This window comes from Prinia subflava, chromosome 1 (assembly GCF_021018805.1).
Source record: "Prinia subflava isolate CZ2003 ecotype Zambia chromosome 1, Cam_Psub_1.2, whole genome shotgun sequence".
Classification (NCBI taxonomy): domain Eukaryota; kingdom Metazoa; phylum Chordata; class Aves; order Passeriformes; family Cisticolidae; genus Prinia; species Prinia subflava.
Genome location: NC_086247.1, coordinates 16,265,434 through 16,283,363, shown reverse-complemented (window position 1 = coordinate 16,283,363; position 17,930 = coordinate 16,265,434). Strand labels below are relative to the sequence as shown.

The 17,930-nt window shown below is 32.4% G+C and overlaps 1 protein-coding gene across 3 annotated transcripts in view; it reads right to left on the bottom strand.

Moving 5' to 3' along the window:
* CSMD3 (CUB and Sushi multiple domains 3) overlaps positions 1–17,930 on the bottom strand; it is a 585,345-nt gene that overhangs the window by 197,188 nt on the left and 370,227 nt on the right. For all 3 annotated transcript variants that reach the window (XM_063423509.1, XM_063423591.1, XM_063423676.1), the window contains 4 exons: positions 12,911–13,080; positions 4,850–5,006; positions 1,386–1,577; positions 480–606 (listed from right to left, as the gene is read on the bottom strand). In XM_063423509.1, coding sequence (XP_063279579.1) covers positions 480–606; positions 1,386–1,577; positions 4,850–5,006; positions 12,911–13,080 — 646 coding nt within the window. The remainder of the gene's footprint in view (positions 1–479; positions 607–1,385; positions 1,578–4,849; positions 5,007–12,910; positions 13,081–17,930) is intronic.

Genomic DNA, 17,930 nt, shown 5'->3' with positions numbered 1-17,930 from the left:
GAAAAAAACCTTAAAATATTTTAATGTGTCAAACATAAAGTAATATATTAATTTAGCCATTCAAATAATGTATAAGTATCTATGCAATCTTTTCAGAAAAGTGTTTCAATTTTTCTAAGACAATATTATCTATCACATTCCTATCAAATCAAATTAACTAAAAAGAAAAAGAACTGTGAAAATGCAGGTTGTGTTGTTTTGTTTTTTGAATTTTTTTTAATGTAGTCTTTCTCTAAAGAGTTCTGCTGCCTCCAGCACGTCACAAAATTATAGCCAATTTTAAAGTTCAGACTTCTTTGGATAATTCTTAATGAAAAATCAACAATTTCAAAGCAAACCTAAAATGCCAAAACCAGTGATCTACATCTTAAGCCCAAAATCCCTTTTTTTTTTTTTTTTTTTCTTCCTCCACTCCAGAGTAAGATTTGGTTATTATAGCCAAAAAAAATTGTTAAAATTTTAAGATTCATTTTCAGTACCTGACAATATTTCCTGGGTCTACTTCAATCACCCACATGCAACGCAGATTGTTGTCATAGGGAAAAGGATAGCCAGGGGACAAGATTCTTCCTGATGACTCTCCTTTAAACCGTCCTCCACATTCAGCTAATAAAAAACAACATTATGGAATGATCTTACAGCTAATCATCTGAGCAATGAATTTATACATCTACTCTTTTGTTGAATAATTGAAGGTTACACAATTAAACTGACCATACACCATAGTATTGTAAAACAGCATATAAGGACTGCATTTCACCTCTTGCTTCATCTGCTTACTCAATCCCAATTTCCTCTAAATTAAGATGAAAAAGAAAGGTACTCTAATGTTTAAGTCTTGACTTCTTTTCACTCTCCTATGGGAATAATTGAGCTTGTAGGCAGCTGCAAAACTTAGGAAGTTACAATAATACTGTAAAGAAACAGGAGTGACAAAAGCACAAAATAACTTTATATCTCTTCATATCTTATTTTATTTTACTTAACCTATTTCATATAAATATATGAGATTTTTCTAGCTTGTTGATATTTATATATAAGTAAAAAATACTAGTTTTACAATGCCTTTCTGATTAAACATTTAATGTTGACTATTTGCTGACATTCACTACATTTGCATGTATTAGGACTTTCAGTATGCACAAATGTGTAAGAATTACCATCCTTTTTTAACCTAAAAAGGCAATTCTACTTACATAGACTTAGATGAGATATATGCAGTGAGAACTATAAATGCCTGTGGAAATTTATCTGCATACATATGAGATCATACCAGATCATACACACCAAATTTTACATAGATCTAACAATCCTCACATTCTTTTTCTTTCTTGCATTCAAAAAAATAACTAAAGAAATATTAAAAAAATAGAAGAGTGTAATACCAATGCATGATGGTAGAGGATAGTCCCATGCCCTTCTTTCCCCAGTCATACACTTTAGAAGGCTACTTCCATGGAGTGTGTAACCTGGATTGCATCCATAAATTATAGTACTTCCAGCAAAATGACCTTGGTCACTGATTTTATATCCAAACTGTGGCACACCAGGGTCCTCACAATGTGACAGCTCAAAACCTGTGTGAGGAATAAAATGTTGTATAAAATAAATAAAATTTACAGAATCAAACAGAAAAAAACATTAATGAAATTCAGATTTTCTGGCTTTCAGTAGAAATAATTTTCAAATTACATATAACATCCTTAGGATACCTTTTCTGTTTTTAAACAGTCTAAGTAGAATAACTACCTATACACCTCTCTTAGAGCATGACCAGGTTTTGAGTTTTTGAAAACAAAAGTCTTTCAGTTTTCGTAAGTGTTCAGTTAAAGATTGAAAAAAATCCATTATCATTATCAATAAGTTTTAAAATGTTACAAGAAATTATAAACTGGCAGCTAAAGGGACTGTCCACTTACTTGGGAACAGACATTTAAAGGCTCATAAACAGAACTTAACAGCAGATTCCTCATTATTTTGCACAGTAACAACAGCAGCACAATAGCACCTGTGGCACCGAAGAAAAACTGCTATTTTCATAATTCCCTACCCTAATTTTTAGCTCAGTAGTTTGTAAATTTAAGAACTATGTGCAGGAATCAATGATAATGATGATATAGATAATTCAAGCCAAACAACTTGGACATTTTTGAGACTTAGGAGATGTGAAGCGAGAAGAAAACAAAATAACAATGCATTACATGGAAACAGGGAGATATACTAACTTATGGAGAAACATAAACTGCAATTTGAAGAAAAAAAACTATTCCAAATCAAGTTTTCTGTGAACTGAGAAGTAACTTGAAACCTCACTTTGATCAAAACTAAATAATTTTACCAATATCATATGGCTTAGAATATGTGTAGGCAAAAAAGAGCCTTTCTATCTGATGGCTATTTCTATACACAGGTAATATGGAAGGAAATGAAGGAGTTTTTACATCTGCTTTGTTCAACAAATCATTCACACAGTATCTGTCCATCTGGTCAACAGTTGGTAGCCATTCACAATCTCTCCTCAGATGCTGTGTTACTATTCTTGATTGAAAAAATGTTATTTTATTTTCCAGACAAAATACATGTAAATGCATTGTAAATGTTGGATAAGGCTGAACAGGTAAAGGGGGAAAAAAGTATACAAAATGCTGTACCAGAATCTTTCTGGTTCTTCCTTCAGCTCATTTCATGTGTGACTGAATTTCAATTCATGTGTCTCAGCCACCACAACCTGGAGCTGAACTTTTCTCATTCCTAAACTATTGTTTCTTAGTACAGTGTGTGCTGCAGAAGCTCTGAAAGACATTAAAGTGAATCCCAGACAAAGAACAATTTTTGATAATGTTGGTCTGGACAGTTATTGACCAGATAGAATTTCCTGTCTTCTAAGTAAACTTCTGACCACACTGTGAAAAGAAATCTGCCTTGATCCCTGATATGTCCTCATTTCTGGACAGCCTGCTTACAGACACAGAACCAAAGCCAACTTTTTAAGAGATCGCCTCCCTCTTGAGGGTGAAGATGTAACTCCATTGCCTAACCATGGGAACTAGCAGCATTTTTGCTGCCATAACTGCATGTGACCAGAGCAGGCAGATGGTGTGCTTCCTCAGCCAGGGCATGGTGGGGCAGTTTGTGTGGGACAGCACACAGGGAAAACACCTCTTTGAACAAGGAAACTTCCACTGACCCAGTAGAGAGACTTGAACGCCTCATAACTCAGCAAAGGAGCACTGTTTTTTTGCCATCTGCACAGCTCAAGAGTGCTCATCCAACCTGACCCTCAAGGCAGAATGATGGGGACTCCTCTGAGCAAAGGCTGCAGCCCTGACTTGGAGGTCTGCACCATCTCTCCCAGCTTATGGATCCACCCAGACAGAGCTCAGACTGAGCTCTTCCCTGTATCCAATCTAAACCTGGCCTCTTTCGGTTTAAGGCCAGTAATCCTTGTCCTACTGTCACATGTGCTTGTAAAGAGTCCCTCTCATCTTTCCTGTAGGCTCTCTTTAGGCACTGGAAGATCCTATACGGTCTCCCCAGAGCCTTCTTTTTTCCAGGCTGAACAGCCCCAAATCTCAGCCTTTCTTCATAGGAGAGGTGCTCCAGGCCCCTGATGATCTCTGTGACCTTCTTCTGGACCTAATTTTTTTCTTCCAATTCTACCAATATCAACAAAAGAAGATTCATCACTGTTCAGGCTAAGACTTCTTCAGGCTAGGAAAGTGCACTTTAATATGAATGTCTCAAAAGATTGGAAATGCTATTGATAAGGTTCAAGTGCTGACCTTGGTTGCCCCTATATAAATAAGAAAAATTAAATTCCTTGACACTTGCATACTAACACAGCACTGAAAGTCCTATTTTTAATCATAGGGTACAGTCCTATTGTATCACATGTTATTACAGAATATATTTATGCAATTTTCATCTGAAAAATAATTACATACTTTTTTATTATCTTGAAATATTTTCCTTTGATACTTCAAGAATCTTGCTTTTTTATATTAGAATTAGTTTTGAAAACATTATGTCAAGCTTTTAAGTGAACCATTTTTTAACAGGTGAAAAATGAATAACCTGAGCACAAGAACAAAAACATTATGTTGATAGCTGCATTGCAGAATTACTTAAAACACTGTCCTGCTTGATGAAAATTTGTTGTACATAGTAATTCAATGATGGCAAAAAAATTTATACACTAAAAAGTCATATACACTACATGCCAATAGTGCTACAATTTTCAGAAATTAACACTTGGTCAATTAGATGTATATAGCTTCTTCCATATACCCTCTAAGCCAGAGATCAGAAACATTTTTTCCCCTCATCTTCATAGTTAAGCCCACACATAGGTTTTTGTTAGGAACCTTTTTCTTATCATTTTGGCTCCAAACTGGATTATTCTAAACAATAATCCAACTTGAAACAAAAGCAATGTAACTATCAGAGATGAGTCTTTAGAAGGAGAATTCCCTTTACTTATGACTTATCTTCATGAAGCAATGTTTTTGGTTGCATTTTTTAAACTACTCACATATTTCAATACTGTACGTGCTAAAACAATTAACTGAAATTTACCCTGTTTTTTTCTTACGCCCTCCAAAATTGAAAAATACCCCTCTAGAAAAACAACAGTGATTTATGCACTAGATTAAATGTCAAAGCCAGGTTTCAGTGTGCTATGGGTTTTGGGATTTTAGGGGTACAGAAAGGAAAATATATTATTTTGATGAGTAATTTGCTGTTAATTTTTTCCATAGTTGTAATTTAACTGCATTTTTATCTTATGAGTGAAGATTTTTCATTCTTTTAAAAGTATAAATCTATTCCTGTTGTTTTCTCAGATACTTACTGGTATACACAAGCTGAAAACCTTCATCAGTGCCCTCCATGTCTGAGTTAAATTCCAACCACAAATGATTTGAAGTGCTGCTTAGTGTCAGGCCTCTTAATGATGCCCCAGTATATGCGCCCAGCAGGTGAGCAGTGTTGTCTTTGCCATCATAGATCTGTAAAAAATGTGAGTTTTGCAGTTATGAAGAAAGAAAAAAAAGTCTCTTTCATTTACAAAACAATCCTGTACATCTGCATTAGGAGGAAGAACTCCCTCTGTCAAGGGAGATCTATTGCCAGTCAACCTGAAGTAGTATTATATACTATAAATATATACTATTTGCCTCTCTTGACTTAAGCTGACTTAGGTGAGGTGAATTTTTAAATGCACTTTTAAATACATCAATTCCTTTTTTAACATACCAATAGGAGGGGGCAGAAGTGCCATATCAGCTCAGGTATTTTAGATCCCTGTGTTTTCTCTTTCACTGTCACTATTGTAACGCTGATCACAACCTATCAGCAAACACCTTTAATGTGCATCTGCCTCAAGTCTGAGGTGGCACAATGGAAAATCTCACATATCCCACATTTGGCCTCTTAAATAAATCTGTGGTGGTTTTTTATCCTGTGAAGACAGGTTAAAATATAACTGTGAAGTAAAAGGAGACTAGGAAATAAATTTAACAACTGCTTCTGTAAGTTGAAAGAGTATTGTAATCTATATGTAAATCATAGTACTGCATTTTTATTATTTATTTTTCTTCAAGTGTTGTTCTTTTCCATCTATCAGAATACTAAATAGGTAGAACAATCTTCTAATAATTCTCAGGAAAATTTCCTACAAATCTGGTTGCTTTAAAATACCACAGGTTGTTGTATTCCTGTGACTCCTAAAAAACTTCCCATAATTTAACTATAATTGCTCACCCAAACATTATTTCCTGTAGGATTTATTTATGGACTTCTATAATAACTAAAACTTTGATTGATGTGGTTTATGAAAAATTTCACTTGTAAATCAGTAAATTGACCTGTGAATAATTTCCAAATTAGAATAAAGGGAAATTGTAAAGCCTAATTAAAATATACTGAATTGTCTGAAGTTCTAAATTGTATTTTAATTCTATTAATTACAAATGTAATTATAGTTTGCGTTTTTAGACGGGAATCTTCACCAGAATGAAATCAAAATATGTACACCATCAATAGCAGTAAGGCAACAAAGCAAAAGTGAAGTATTATGATGCCTGTTTCCTATCTGTAAGAATGAGCAACACACCTAATTCCTCTTTTCCAGAAATCCTCATGTCTCTAGTAATAACAAATATTTTACATTTAATGATACACTGAAATAAAACAAATAAGCAACTTCTACCTATCTGTAATGAGTAAATAATTGTACAGCTGTTTAAGATGCACAAGATGACTTGACATAATTCCTTTGTTTTTACTGACACAAGCAAATAAATTCCAATAAAACTTAAATTTAAAAGCCAGTGTCCTCACATGGACTAAAAGTAACAAATCAGAGAAGAAGAAAAATACAATTAATGCATAGCAACTAAAAAATAATTTCAATATACAAAGGCAGTATTAAATAGATGTCTTATTTTTTAGAGACTCCTTTAAACTCTACTGAGATCACTAATCAAGCCAGGAAAAGAAGAAAAAAAAAAAAAAAAAAACAAAAAAAAAACAAAACAAAAAAAAAAACCAAAAAAACCAACCAACCAACCAAACAAAAAAAACCCAAACAAAACAAAACACTAACCCCAAAACAAGAAAACCAAAACCAAACCAAACCAAAACTAAACAAAAAACCCCACCCAAGCCAGAAAATTATCTCTGAAATGCACTTAGCCTTGTTCTAGCAACTGAAAAGCAAGGAGAATACCCATTTCAGGAGTATTATTTTTATCCAGAAGTGATATTTACATCATGACAGACTTTAACAAAACCCAGCTTGTATCCCCTTATAATGAATAATAACCTAAGATTCAGGATTTATTTCATTTTTTAAAAATACATAAGAGTAAACCATTTCCTGCTATCTTTGTATCAGCAATACTTAGCCAAAGGAAGCTTTAATAAGTTATACCAACTATTCTCAACCTCTGACCAAAACTTTGAAGAAGCTGTGTCATGATACCAATTCTCTTCATGTTAGAATTTCTCCACGCACACTTTATTGGCAGTTTTGTTAGATGTCCTACTTTATTAAATCTTTCACATTAGTCCACTGACATCTCTCATTAGTTAATATTCATTCTATTTCATGGGCTAACTAGATGTCAATCTGTATAATGTTTTTAAACCTATATAATTTCTATGAAGGAACAGAATTTAAAGTATCTAACACTTCTGCAACTGATTCATTTGAGTAGGAGAACTGCATTTGGCTGAGGCAGGATTGTGATTCATCTGAACACTAAATTGAATTATTTTTTTCCTTTGGTTGCTGACTTTCAGACATTAAAAGTACCCCTCTTCTTAAGATACTGGGGTCTCCCTTAGGACAATAAGCGAATGCATGTTTTATAGTGTAATTCTCAATTTAGGTCACATTTTCATTTATTTACTGCATTTGAGTTAATAGAAAAAAAAAATGGAAACGTATAGAATTATTTAAATGATACAATTTAGCTTGCCAATAAAGTGGTAGCAGACTCTTCTGAGATTTGCAGAACCAGCATTTTCTTTCTAACCTTGTTAAACTAGGTGGGAGCTAAATATTTTGAATGAGTAATTCAGCCTCATAATTTTTTGGAAGGCAATTATTATATGTGAATTAAGGTAGCATGCGTAGTTTATTTTTAATATATGAATATACTTTCTTATAGGCCTTGCCAACACATCTAGATTTAAGGCACTTGGGTGCTAAAGATAAGCCCAAGAATAATGATTATAAAAATATTATTCAGTTGGATATATTTTCTTTAAGTCATCCTGTAACATTAATTCAAAGATAATTGATAATTGGCTGCATAATCCCAGGATATGCTAATAACAAACTATTCAGAAAACAGAGTTCCATCTTTAGTAAGTATTTAACAGCCCAATCTTTTAAATGATTAATTAATAAAGAAAAACAAAGGCACAGAAAATTGTGTTAATGTTATCCATACAACAGTAATATGTTGAAATATTATAGGGAAGAATGCTAATAGCAAACACTCTACATAAATATTTGAATTTATAGATGTTATATTCAATTTTTGAAGGAAGTGTTGTTTGCATTTATAGTTAGAGGGCAAATAAAACTTGCTAATCTCTTAAGTGGCTCCATTATCAACAAATTTTAAATGGAAATTAATGTCCTTTTTTCTGCTCATTTATTTAATTATATAAATTTTTAGAGAGGGAGTGAATGTATAAAATTTGTGCATTTTAATCAAGCTATTTTTGAGATTTTCCATTGAAACATAAAAGGCATATGGATATGAAGATCTGTTCCTTTATAAAGAGAAGAAACAACATAAAATCAGCAGCTCAGAACTGAGGCTGTCAACACCCTGTCAAATGTATATCACATGCGAATAGAAGCACTAATATAAAGACAAAAAAGGGTCCATATGTTTGGGGCAGTGGGGGGGAGGTTGTCCCCTACATTTATTACTTTTTTCTCAGTCTCACATTCAGGATGATATTGCTAAATGTATTATTATAAACATGAAGATTCTTAAGAAACAAATTAGCAAAAAGTTCCAAATAACACATCCCTTCAAAGCCTTTGCCCAAAACTCTCAAAAACTGAATCATGTGCACACATTTAAATCTGGCCCAGAGACGAGACAATGAACAAATGCAGTAAAACTGAATCCTCAGTGTTTGGCAGGAGCAGAAACAGTGCTGAGCCAAGCACAGTGGAAGAGAACCCTGAGTTCTGTTTGCTGACACGCTGTTGCCTGCCTGTTGCAGAGAGTGCTTTAGTACAAGGAAAAAGAAAGATTGCTTTATACCTTTATTAAAAATAATTCTTAAATCAATTTTTTCCACATAGGTGCAATATCACCTACCACATCAGTTCTCACACTACTTAAAGGTAAGCATTTAGTCTTCTACAAAAGAGAAAAAAGATCCTTTTCCTATTCGGTGTTCCTCTCTCTTTTGTTTTAGGTTTACTCAATGAAATTTGCCTGCAAAATTTTTGAGGTGGTTTGTTTGTTTGTTTTTATTGAACTTTACCAGAAGACTAGCCATTAATTAAGTTCCATGCATAGGTCTATTTTTATTTACGCTGAAATCTACTGAAAATAAAGAAAGCAATCATATTAGCCTTGTCCAAGTTTCAATTTTAATAAAAGGGCCTTTTTCCGTGCAGATTAAAAAGTATTTTAAAATATCCTTGATATAAAAGAATATTTTCTGCATTCAACAGATTTCAACACAAATAACACGTTCACCACTATCAATAGACTATTCAGGCAAGCAGAACAATGATAACTCTGTTCTTTCTGTGTATATCTCAAGGACTTGCTTACAGCTAGCAGAGACTCGAGAGTTTATGAGCAAAATTGATGCATGGTGATAAAAGCAAGGGAAAGAAACTCAAGCAGAAATATTTTCATATTTTGGAAACAATGCATTATTTATCTTTGCCTCTCACGTAGGTAGTTTAAAAATACTGAATTCTGGAAATATAGTGCACAAACTCAGTTATCAGTGCAATTGCTATGAAGGAAGCAAGTGTTACAGAGTTTCTGAGATTAATATTAAATGGATTGGCATTTAGCGATTGTAGGGATCCTAAATTCATCATATGTTTTCATATAACGTTCATAAATATTAGAACAAGATATGGCACTTTCAGGAGCAGGTTATATCCCTACACACACACACACACAAAAAAAATATATTTAGATATTTCTTACAGTTTCTAATCAAATCCAAAAAGAACTATACCATTAATGTAAGAAGCCAGAGCAGTTACACTGAAAAAAGAACAAGAGAATTGCGTAATAAATGAAGCAAATAAAAAACAAATTATGTGGTTTGAAACCTGTTCTCTACCAGTTCAGAACTGATGAAAGGGAACTCCTCCTTCTCTGCCTTTGGAGTAACAGCATAGGTATGTTATAAATACGTGATTTATATATAAAAATACATAATAGGTGATTTATTTTTAAAATAAATTAATGAAAGGTGATTATTTTGTATAACAGGTGATTTATGAATAGTATAAACAGGTGATTTACTTGTGTTAAATATGCTGTTTCTCTCTAAGGCTGCATTCCCAGTACAGCTGTTTCACTGTTTCAGTCACAGTTCTTGTCAGATATAAATACCATCTACGGTCAGTTAACTCACATGGCAAGCAGCAGACCTCATGGCTTCATTAAAGAACTTGTCAAAATTTTATTAGAATACTCAGTCTATTCAGACTTTGAATGGAATTTTAGCTGCATACCTCTAGTGATCTAAAAATCTTGCTGCAAGAAAAAGTAACACAAAATACATTACTAACTTCTTTCCCAGCATTTTCATCTCTGGCTTCTGATGAAAAATGGTGGATTATCCAAGTTTGTCACTAAAAACCTAAGCTTTAACAATGAAGTATTATGGAGTTGCTTCATTTGAGTTTGGGGGAAGGAAGACCTCTCTAGAAGCTGGTGTTTTAAGTAGATTGATTTTAAAATGGTGACTACTATACCCACACTCCCTTGTTCACAGCTGATGGGGAACTCTGTATTCACTACATGTCACTTGGCTGTTTTGAAGACAGAATTTTTTTTAACTTAAGTTCCTTCTAGTTACAAAGTAGTGATACATATTAGGTTAAAAGCATTTCTTGACTATTAATGATTCATTTAAAAGCAAAATATTCCTGTATTCCCATTCCTATAGCCAGAAGGTTATTCTCCAAAATCAGCAAAACAGGCAAATTAGGCAGTATATTCTCTTTTTCAGAATAGAATATGATCATAGAAAGGGATCAATAGACAACTACAGAACTGATTCTAGGAGAAAAGTTTTGGAATGTGTGACTGCTAATGTGTTTCCTGAAGAGTTTTTCTTTATCAAATTAACACATGAAAAAAGAGTGTGATAGAATTAAGACAGTTTGTAAGAATTTCATCTAAGAAAGGAGGCAGGAAACGACACAATGGGTTCCACAGATATTTCTTCCCACAATTGTAAAGGCTGTGCCTCTGTCTTGCTATGATGTCAGATAGACTGAAAAAAGTGACAATCATAATCAGGAATACCTCTGATATTTTGTTTTGGATTTTTTGAATAGGGAGGAACCTCAGCTCCTTATTATAATTCAAGGCTGCTAACTTGAAAAACAAATACTCTAATTACACAACACTAGTTTCATTTTTAAAAGCATATTTGCAATATACAGCAAATATTTCTGCCATTTACAACTGAGTGGCAGACTTCCTGTATCCATAATTAATTTTGTATTACTTTTAATTTCATATTAATTGAATAGCAGTATTAAAGCAGAATTTTGTTCTCTAAGTCTCTGAGTTAGTTTCTGAGTCTAGTTAAACATCTGAAGTGCATGTGGTTCAAATGACACTTGAAAAGCTGTAAATTATTAGATGTTTTCAAATATGTACATTAAATTACTAAGAAATAAAAAAGACCAATGTTGAATGGTTTTATTTTTGTATTCATTTATATTTATCTAACTGTACATGACAGTAGCTCCCTTCCCACAGTGATAGGAGTATCTTTTAAAATTAAGATAATAGGGTTGACTAGTTGCAACCTAAAAAAAAAACAACCTTGAGAAAAATCCATCCATATGCTTTTATATACTAACGGTTATTTGAACAACTGGTTTGGTTGGTTCATTGGTTGGTTTGAGGGTTTTTTCCATAGTACTTACATTTTAACAAATATTAAACAGCTTTCAAATTAAATCTTTCAAATTTAATTAATGTAACAATTAAAGGGTATCCACTTGGTTTTGAAATAAGCAACAATTTTAGTATAAAATAAACACACCTGTGCATTCTGGGTACCTAGTAGCCTTTGGCTTCTTTGTTTCTGTTTTGCTTCAAGAAGAACATAATTTTTTTTTTTATTTAAAACCATTTGATTTTCTTTTTCTTTTTGATGCCTGATTTCATTTTACATTAGTTGTTTAGGTCTGCTTATACTTTAGGTATAATTAGCCTCTTTTGGAAATGCTTGTATCTGACAACTAATGATAGAAATCCTACCCTAATGCACAGATGGCTACAGTTAGATGAGATAAACCCCAGTATGAATCACAGTTGTTTCTTAGGAAAACATATTTTCATAATCCGTCTCATTTAATACATACATGAAAGAATATGGCAGAAAAACTTCTTTAAATCAAACATGATTGGCATGGTACTTCTTGTTCCTTTGATTTCACAGAGGCAAATTTAATTAAATTATATATTCTGAACAACTGGACAATTATTTAATCTCGGATATCTTACTGCATGGTATGTGCAAAAAGACACCCTGATCAACATCAACTTTAAATGTAGTTGGCTAAGTAATACATGCATCTGGAGCTATATGTTTTGGAGTACACTAATAAAATCTATAAACAAATCAAAGATAGGGGGAAATCACTGTACAAAACCATGGTAGGTTACAGAATCCTTCTTTCACCTTTGTTGTTCCTTTCTTCAGTGCACACCAGATTAAAGTAATTTAAAATGTAAAATTTATGTACAAAAGGCAGTATGCAGACTGTGGTAAATTAAAGTTATGGGTGTTATGTTTTATTATGTTTAGATCACAGCTCAAGTTATGAAGATACTGTGGAAGTAAACAAATCAAAAGATGAAATTGATTAATATTTAACACTAAAAATACAAATAAGCACTAAGGTAACATTTGCTTCATTATTTCAACCTCTTTTTTAATTTTCTTTGGTCAGAAAAATAGGTGTTAAGAAACAGATTATGGGGGCACCCAAAGGTGCCTAATTTTTAGCTTTTTTAAAATGGAATCATTTTAGAAATATATTTTGTAAGAGATGCTTTATACCCACTTACCTAGTGCTGTGCTATTGCAGACAGACAAACTTCAATGACAGGAGGTACTAGAAGTTCAGAAATAACAAATAAGTTATGTGATTACATACCTTAAGAACATCTCCTTGGGCTAAGTGAAATGTTCTGGCAGAAATATTGATTCCTTTCCCTGCTTGTACCTGAATGCTATAAATACATTCATGGTTGTTTTCATAGTTAAGAGGATAATTGGGGGACAATAAGATTCCTTCATTATTTGTCGTGGATGCTCCACATTCAGCTGCAATTAAAAAAATGTTAAGCATGTTTTAATAGAACACATAAATATTTTTAGTAATGGTGATAATGGTAATGTTAATGTAACCTAGTTCAACATTAATAATGTTTATTAATATCTCAAATCTAGTTTTAAGTACATGATTATGACAGTGATTGGAGGCTACAAGAATATTTCTATTTGCAATATTTTAATACAAGTATATCAAAAAAGACTGTGAGTTACAATCATATTAATGACACATTTCATAATCATATTGTTTTATAGGATCTTCTTAAATTTTGCTACATTTTTTTTAATTTCTCCAACACTGAAATTCATACAGATGTGCAAATAAAATGAAAGTAGAAGAAAATCTAAATATTTTTATGAGTATTTATTTATATATACACACCCATGAATAAAGAGATATATGTGTAGATACATATATTTTCACATAGATTAATGAAAAAAGGGGTTTTTTTCCTCTGATATTATTTAACCAAGATAACCAACATAGTGAATGGTGTAAATTATAGCAGGAAAATATTACTTTATATCTACCAGATAAATATAGAAAAAAACAATTTCAATAACAAAAAAAAGGAAGAAAAACATAACTCCCAGGGAAATAAGAAAGTTAATTTACTTATTTTCAAGGAATACAGTTACTATTTCAAGAAGTAAACCTTATAATTCAAGATTTTGGCAATTGATTTAATCACCCATAAAGACCTGGATAGATAAATACTTGTGCCAATGCTTCTTTAGGCATTATTAACTAACTTTAACTTCCTATCATATGTTGGAGTATATACATAACTTAATTAAGTAATTTTCAGCATTTAAGTTACCATGTATTTTAAATAGATACTGAGAAATAATTAAAATTCTTGGCTTCCCTTTTTGTTTAAACATGATATGTGGCCATTGTAGTGGAAGTACAAGAATATTTTCTCTCTTTTTAACAGATTTAGATTAATTTTAAATTTAACTGTAACACTAAATTTTCTGGGTTTATGTTTGTTTTCAGGATTATTTCAATTTTCTTGCCACTTTTTTTACCCCCTCTCATGAGAATGCATCTCATTTATTTTAACCTAGGAAGTCAGTGATTTAGAATTTCACAGAATAAGTAATGTTGTTCTGCAAAACTGCATGGTAATCTTAATGGTTTGAAAAGATATTTAGGCAAACTAGCAAACTAGGGTGTCTATTCTAAAAGCTTTTATTTTTTATTAACATTATTATAGTTTCTACCCCAGACTTGTTTGAGCAACATTCAGGATACCCAAATATATATTTTTTATATGAAATTAAGACAAAAATAACAAAACCCCCCCAACTTTATAAACTACCCTTTCTGTATGCAGCTGAAGCAGACATTGCACAGAAAGCCAAATCAGGCACAGATCCAAGAACAAAAGCTTGATGACTACATCTAATTCAATGATACAGAACAAGTACCCAAATAATTCAGGTGACATTATTTCGTCCTGGAACAGCTGGATACACACAAGCTAGGCAGAAGTAGAAAACCTTCTATTCCACATGATCACAGCTATCCTTTTATTGCACTCTCAAATAAATGGGTATTTGCTATTTCAAAGATGCATAGGTCACTTTGAATTACAACAGGAAGGAGAAAGAGGATCATAATTTCAGGATTGTGAGATCTCTTTTCTCATTTCAGAGGGATATAAAAGCCAAAAGGCACAAGGTAATTATGGTATTAAGTGGATCCAACACTTCTGGGCTATGTCAGAACTATAATTCAAAGCAATTCTTTAAAATCTGAACACAGCAGTAACCTAACTGCTAATGTTGGAACCCAACCTAATGTTGGAACATTTTTAACTGGTGTTTTAGAAGCATGCTAAGTTTTCTGTTAAAAAGAAGGACGTCACCATGTCATCATGTTTCATGTCACTGTATTTATCATGTATATGATTTTCTGAATTTAGAGAGAGAATATTGTGTTCCAAGTTGTGGATGTCCCATCCCTGGAAGTGTCCAAAGTCAGGTTGAAGGAGGCTTGAGCACCATGATTGAGTAAAAAATGTCCCTGCCTATGGCAAACAGATGTACCACACATTCTTCAAAGGTGCCTTCCAACCCAAATCATTCTGTGATTCTTTGTACCTTGTGTTAGCAGACAAGAAAGCTAGTTTAGTAAAAGCAGTCCCAAAAACCACAGTATAATGGAATTTCTCAGCACAGCATCATCACAGTTCCATGGAGGCACACAGTCCAACCTACAACAGTTGCTTCTTTCGTGCACTTCTCAGCAGAATTCTGACAAAATCAACAGTTAGTTCCTGGCTTCTCTCCTTGCCTCCTCTCTGTGCAAATTATGGCTTAAAAAACCACAACAGAACAACTAACCACAAAGCATCAAACACTAGCTCAGTCAAAAACAGGATTTAGAATTAGATTTTGAAACAAGTGCTAAATCAAACTGGGAAGGTCCACAACTAATATTGTAAGGTGTTCCAAACAACAGCATAGATGGTTCTACCTAAGAATCTCCACTCCTATCTACAAACATGAACAGGCAGTTATATTGTTTAAAATCACAAGGAGCTTCATAGGACTTACATAATTTTCAATTCTCTGATGCTAATACTAGAGCAAAGATAAAAAGAGACCATAGTAATTCTATTTGCATTTAAATACTGGGTAAAAAAGTATCAGGAAAAACTAATGTAAATGGAGTTCTCAAGTTTAAAATAAATCCAAATACTAAACACATGCCATTTTTTTAAAGTGTTTGGAAAATAATTTTAATAGGCATTACCGTGAGTGGAAAATAAAAAAAAAAATCTTAAGAGGAAAACCAGGATAAAATTCAAGGAATATGTGTAAATAGGGAAACACAGAAGAGAGAAAAGAGGTGACAAAACAATATTTCAGAAGTAAAGGAAAAACTACAGTGGATCAGACAGTCTGTAACCATTCTTTAAATCATATGTAGTGCTGTTATCAGAACTTAGAAATATTTTTTTACTCTGTTAATGTTTCATTTTAGTAATATTCTCAGAGATAAAAATCAGGCTACTTTATTAATAAAGTTTTAGGATTTTAAAAATCTTCTACTTGTTTCAGCTGAAACCTAGAACCTGCCCTACATACTTTTCTTATGTGAAAAGAAAAATAGGAAAAATATTCCACATCCAGACATATTTTCACAAAGACTTTACTTCAGCCTAATACAAAGTAGAAGTATGTAACAGGAGAAGGATGAATTACTGAAGTGAATTACTGTTTCCAGACTTTGGCAGAAATAATAGGTTTGTTTCAGTATTAGAAAGGAAAATTTTAAAAAAGTCAAAGGAAAAATAATGAAAAGTAAAAACTTCTATAACAAGATAATTATAATAAAAGACTGTTATGATTTTGGCTATGAATGTGTGTTCATTGCACCTTTCCGTAATAAAACAGATGAATTTTAACTGCTGTTTATTTGTATATTTAAATTCTGTAAGCAAGTGAAATCTCATTGTGAGAGATTTCCAACCAAGGAATGAAACCCATCTATTTGGGTAACTTTACTTGAACACAATTCTTCAATGAATTGGTTGGCTTAAATTTAAAATTAAAAATAATAATAAAAATAATAATAGAAAAGAGACTATTGCAATATTTCTCACACAATTTAGCTGATAAAATTCGTGCCATAAATATTATCAATCAAAAAACCACAATGTGCTCCTACAGATCAAAATTCAGATAGAGTGAAATTGTTTTCTTCAATACAATCCTTTAGAATCAAAAGATAAGAGCTACATCTAGCAGTTCTGTGTTTTGAAAAGATGGTATCTCCCAGTTAGGAGACTGTGTATTGCAGCAGCTTGACTGGCCAAGAAAGGAGAAGCATTCCAAGAAGGATTTTATCTTTAAGCAACTTTGTACTATATTGTAAATAAACAGTTACTTCAGAAACTGTTTCTAAATTTAGTGCTCAACAGTCTTTTATTAAGCCTTTTGTCTTTAGATGTTCTATCTCTTCAACTAAAGGCTGGCAGAAACCAGAAAATACAGTCTTGTCAAAACCAGGCAGGAAAACAGATGATAGCACAGAAATTCTGAAAGGACTAAGTTGTTACTAAAGCTTTCTTTCTGTGAATACCATGAGTCATAAGGTTATCACAAGTTTTCCAGGCAGTTTTTATATTCTGACAGGTTAAATACAGGGAACCCTATGCTGAGAAAAAATAGGAAAAGAACATTGTCTTCAATTAGTAAGAATAGTGGGGTTTTCTTTTATTTTATGTTGTTCCAAAATACAAGACTTCCTTTCATATAGGCAAAATGATTAACAGAAATTTCTTATTATGTATCTGCAGTACATGTATCTAATTCCTAGCTGATCTGAACATCAAAAGATTCATTGGCTGTTTGTGTATTAAATTTATTTTCAATGTACTTTGGCCACTTTATGACGACATTATTTATTTTTTAATGAAAGACAGTATTTCCAGATCTGGGAAGATCCTGCATTTATGACCTCAAATAATTTTAAAGATGATATTTCTACATCAATGGCCAAATGGCCCATGGCCAAATACTAAAGAAATCTTTCTTAGAAAGAATTACTTACATTATTAATGTTATTTTTCATAACTGATTGCTCCAGCTGACAAGAATGAGAGTCCCATATACTTTAAATAATATGCTCCTGCATTGCAATCGATCAAAGGGGGATGAAGAAATAGCATGACAAATGAGCTTCTGCATTAACATTAACAAGGTAAATTGTATTAAAAATCCACATTCTATATTAGAAGAATTTAAACTACCAATGTGCACGATTTTCCTTTAAACTAATTTAATATTCTTATAAAAATCCCCAACACCACCAAAAAAAATCCCAA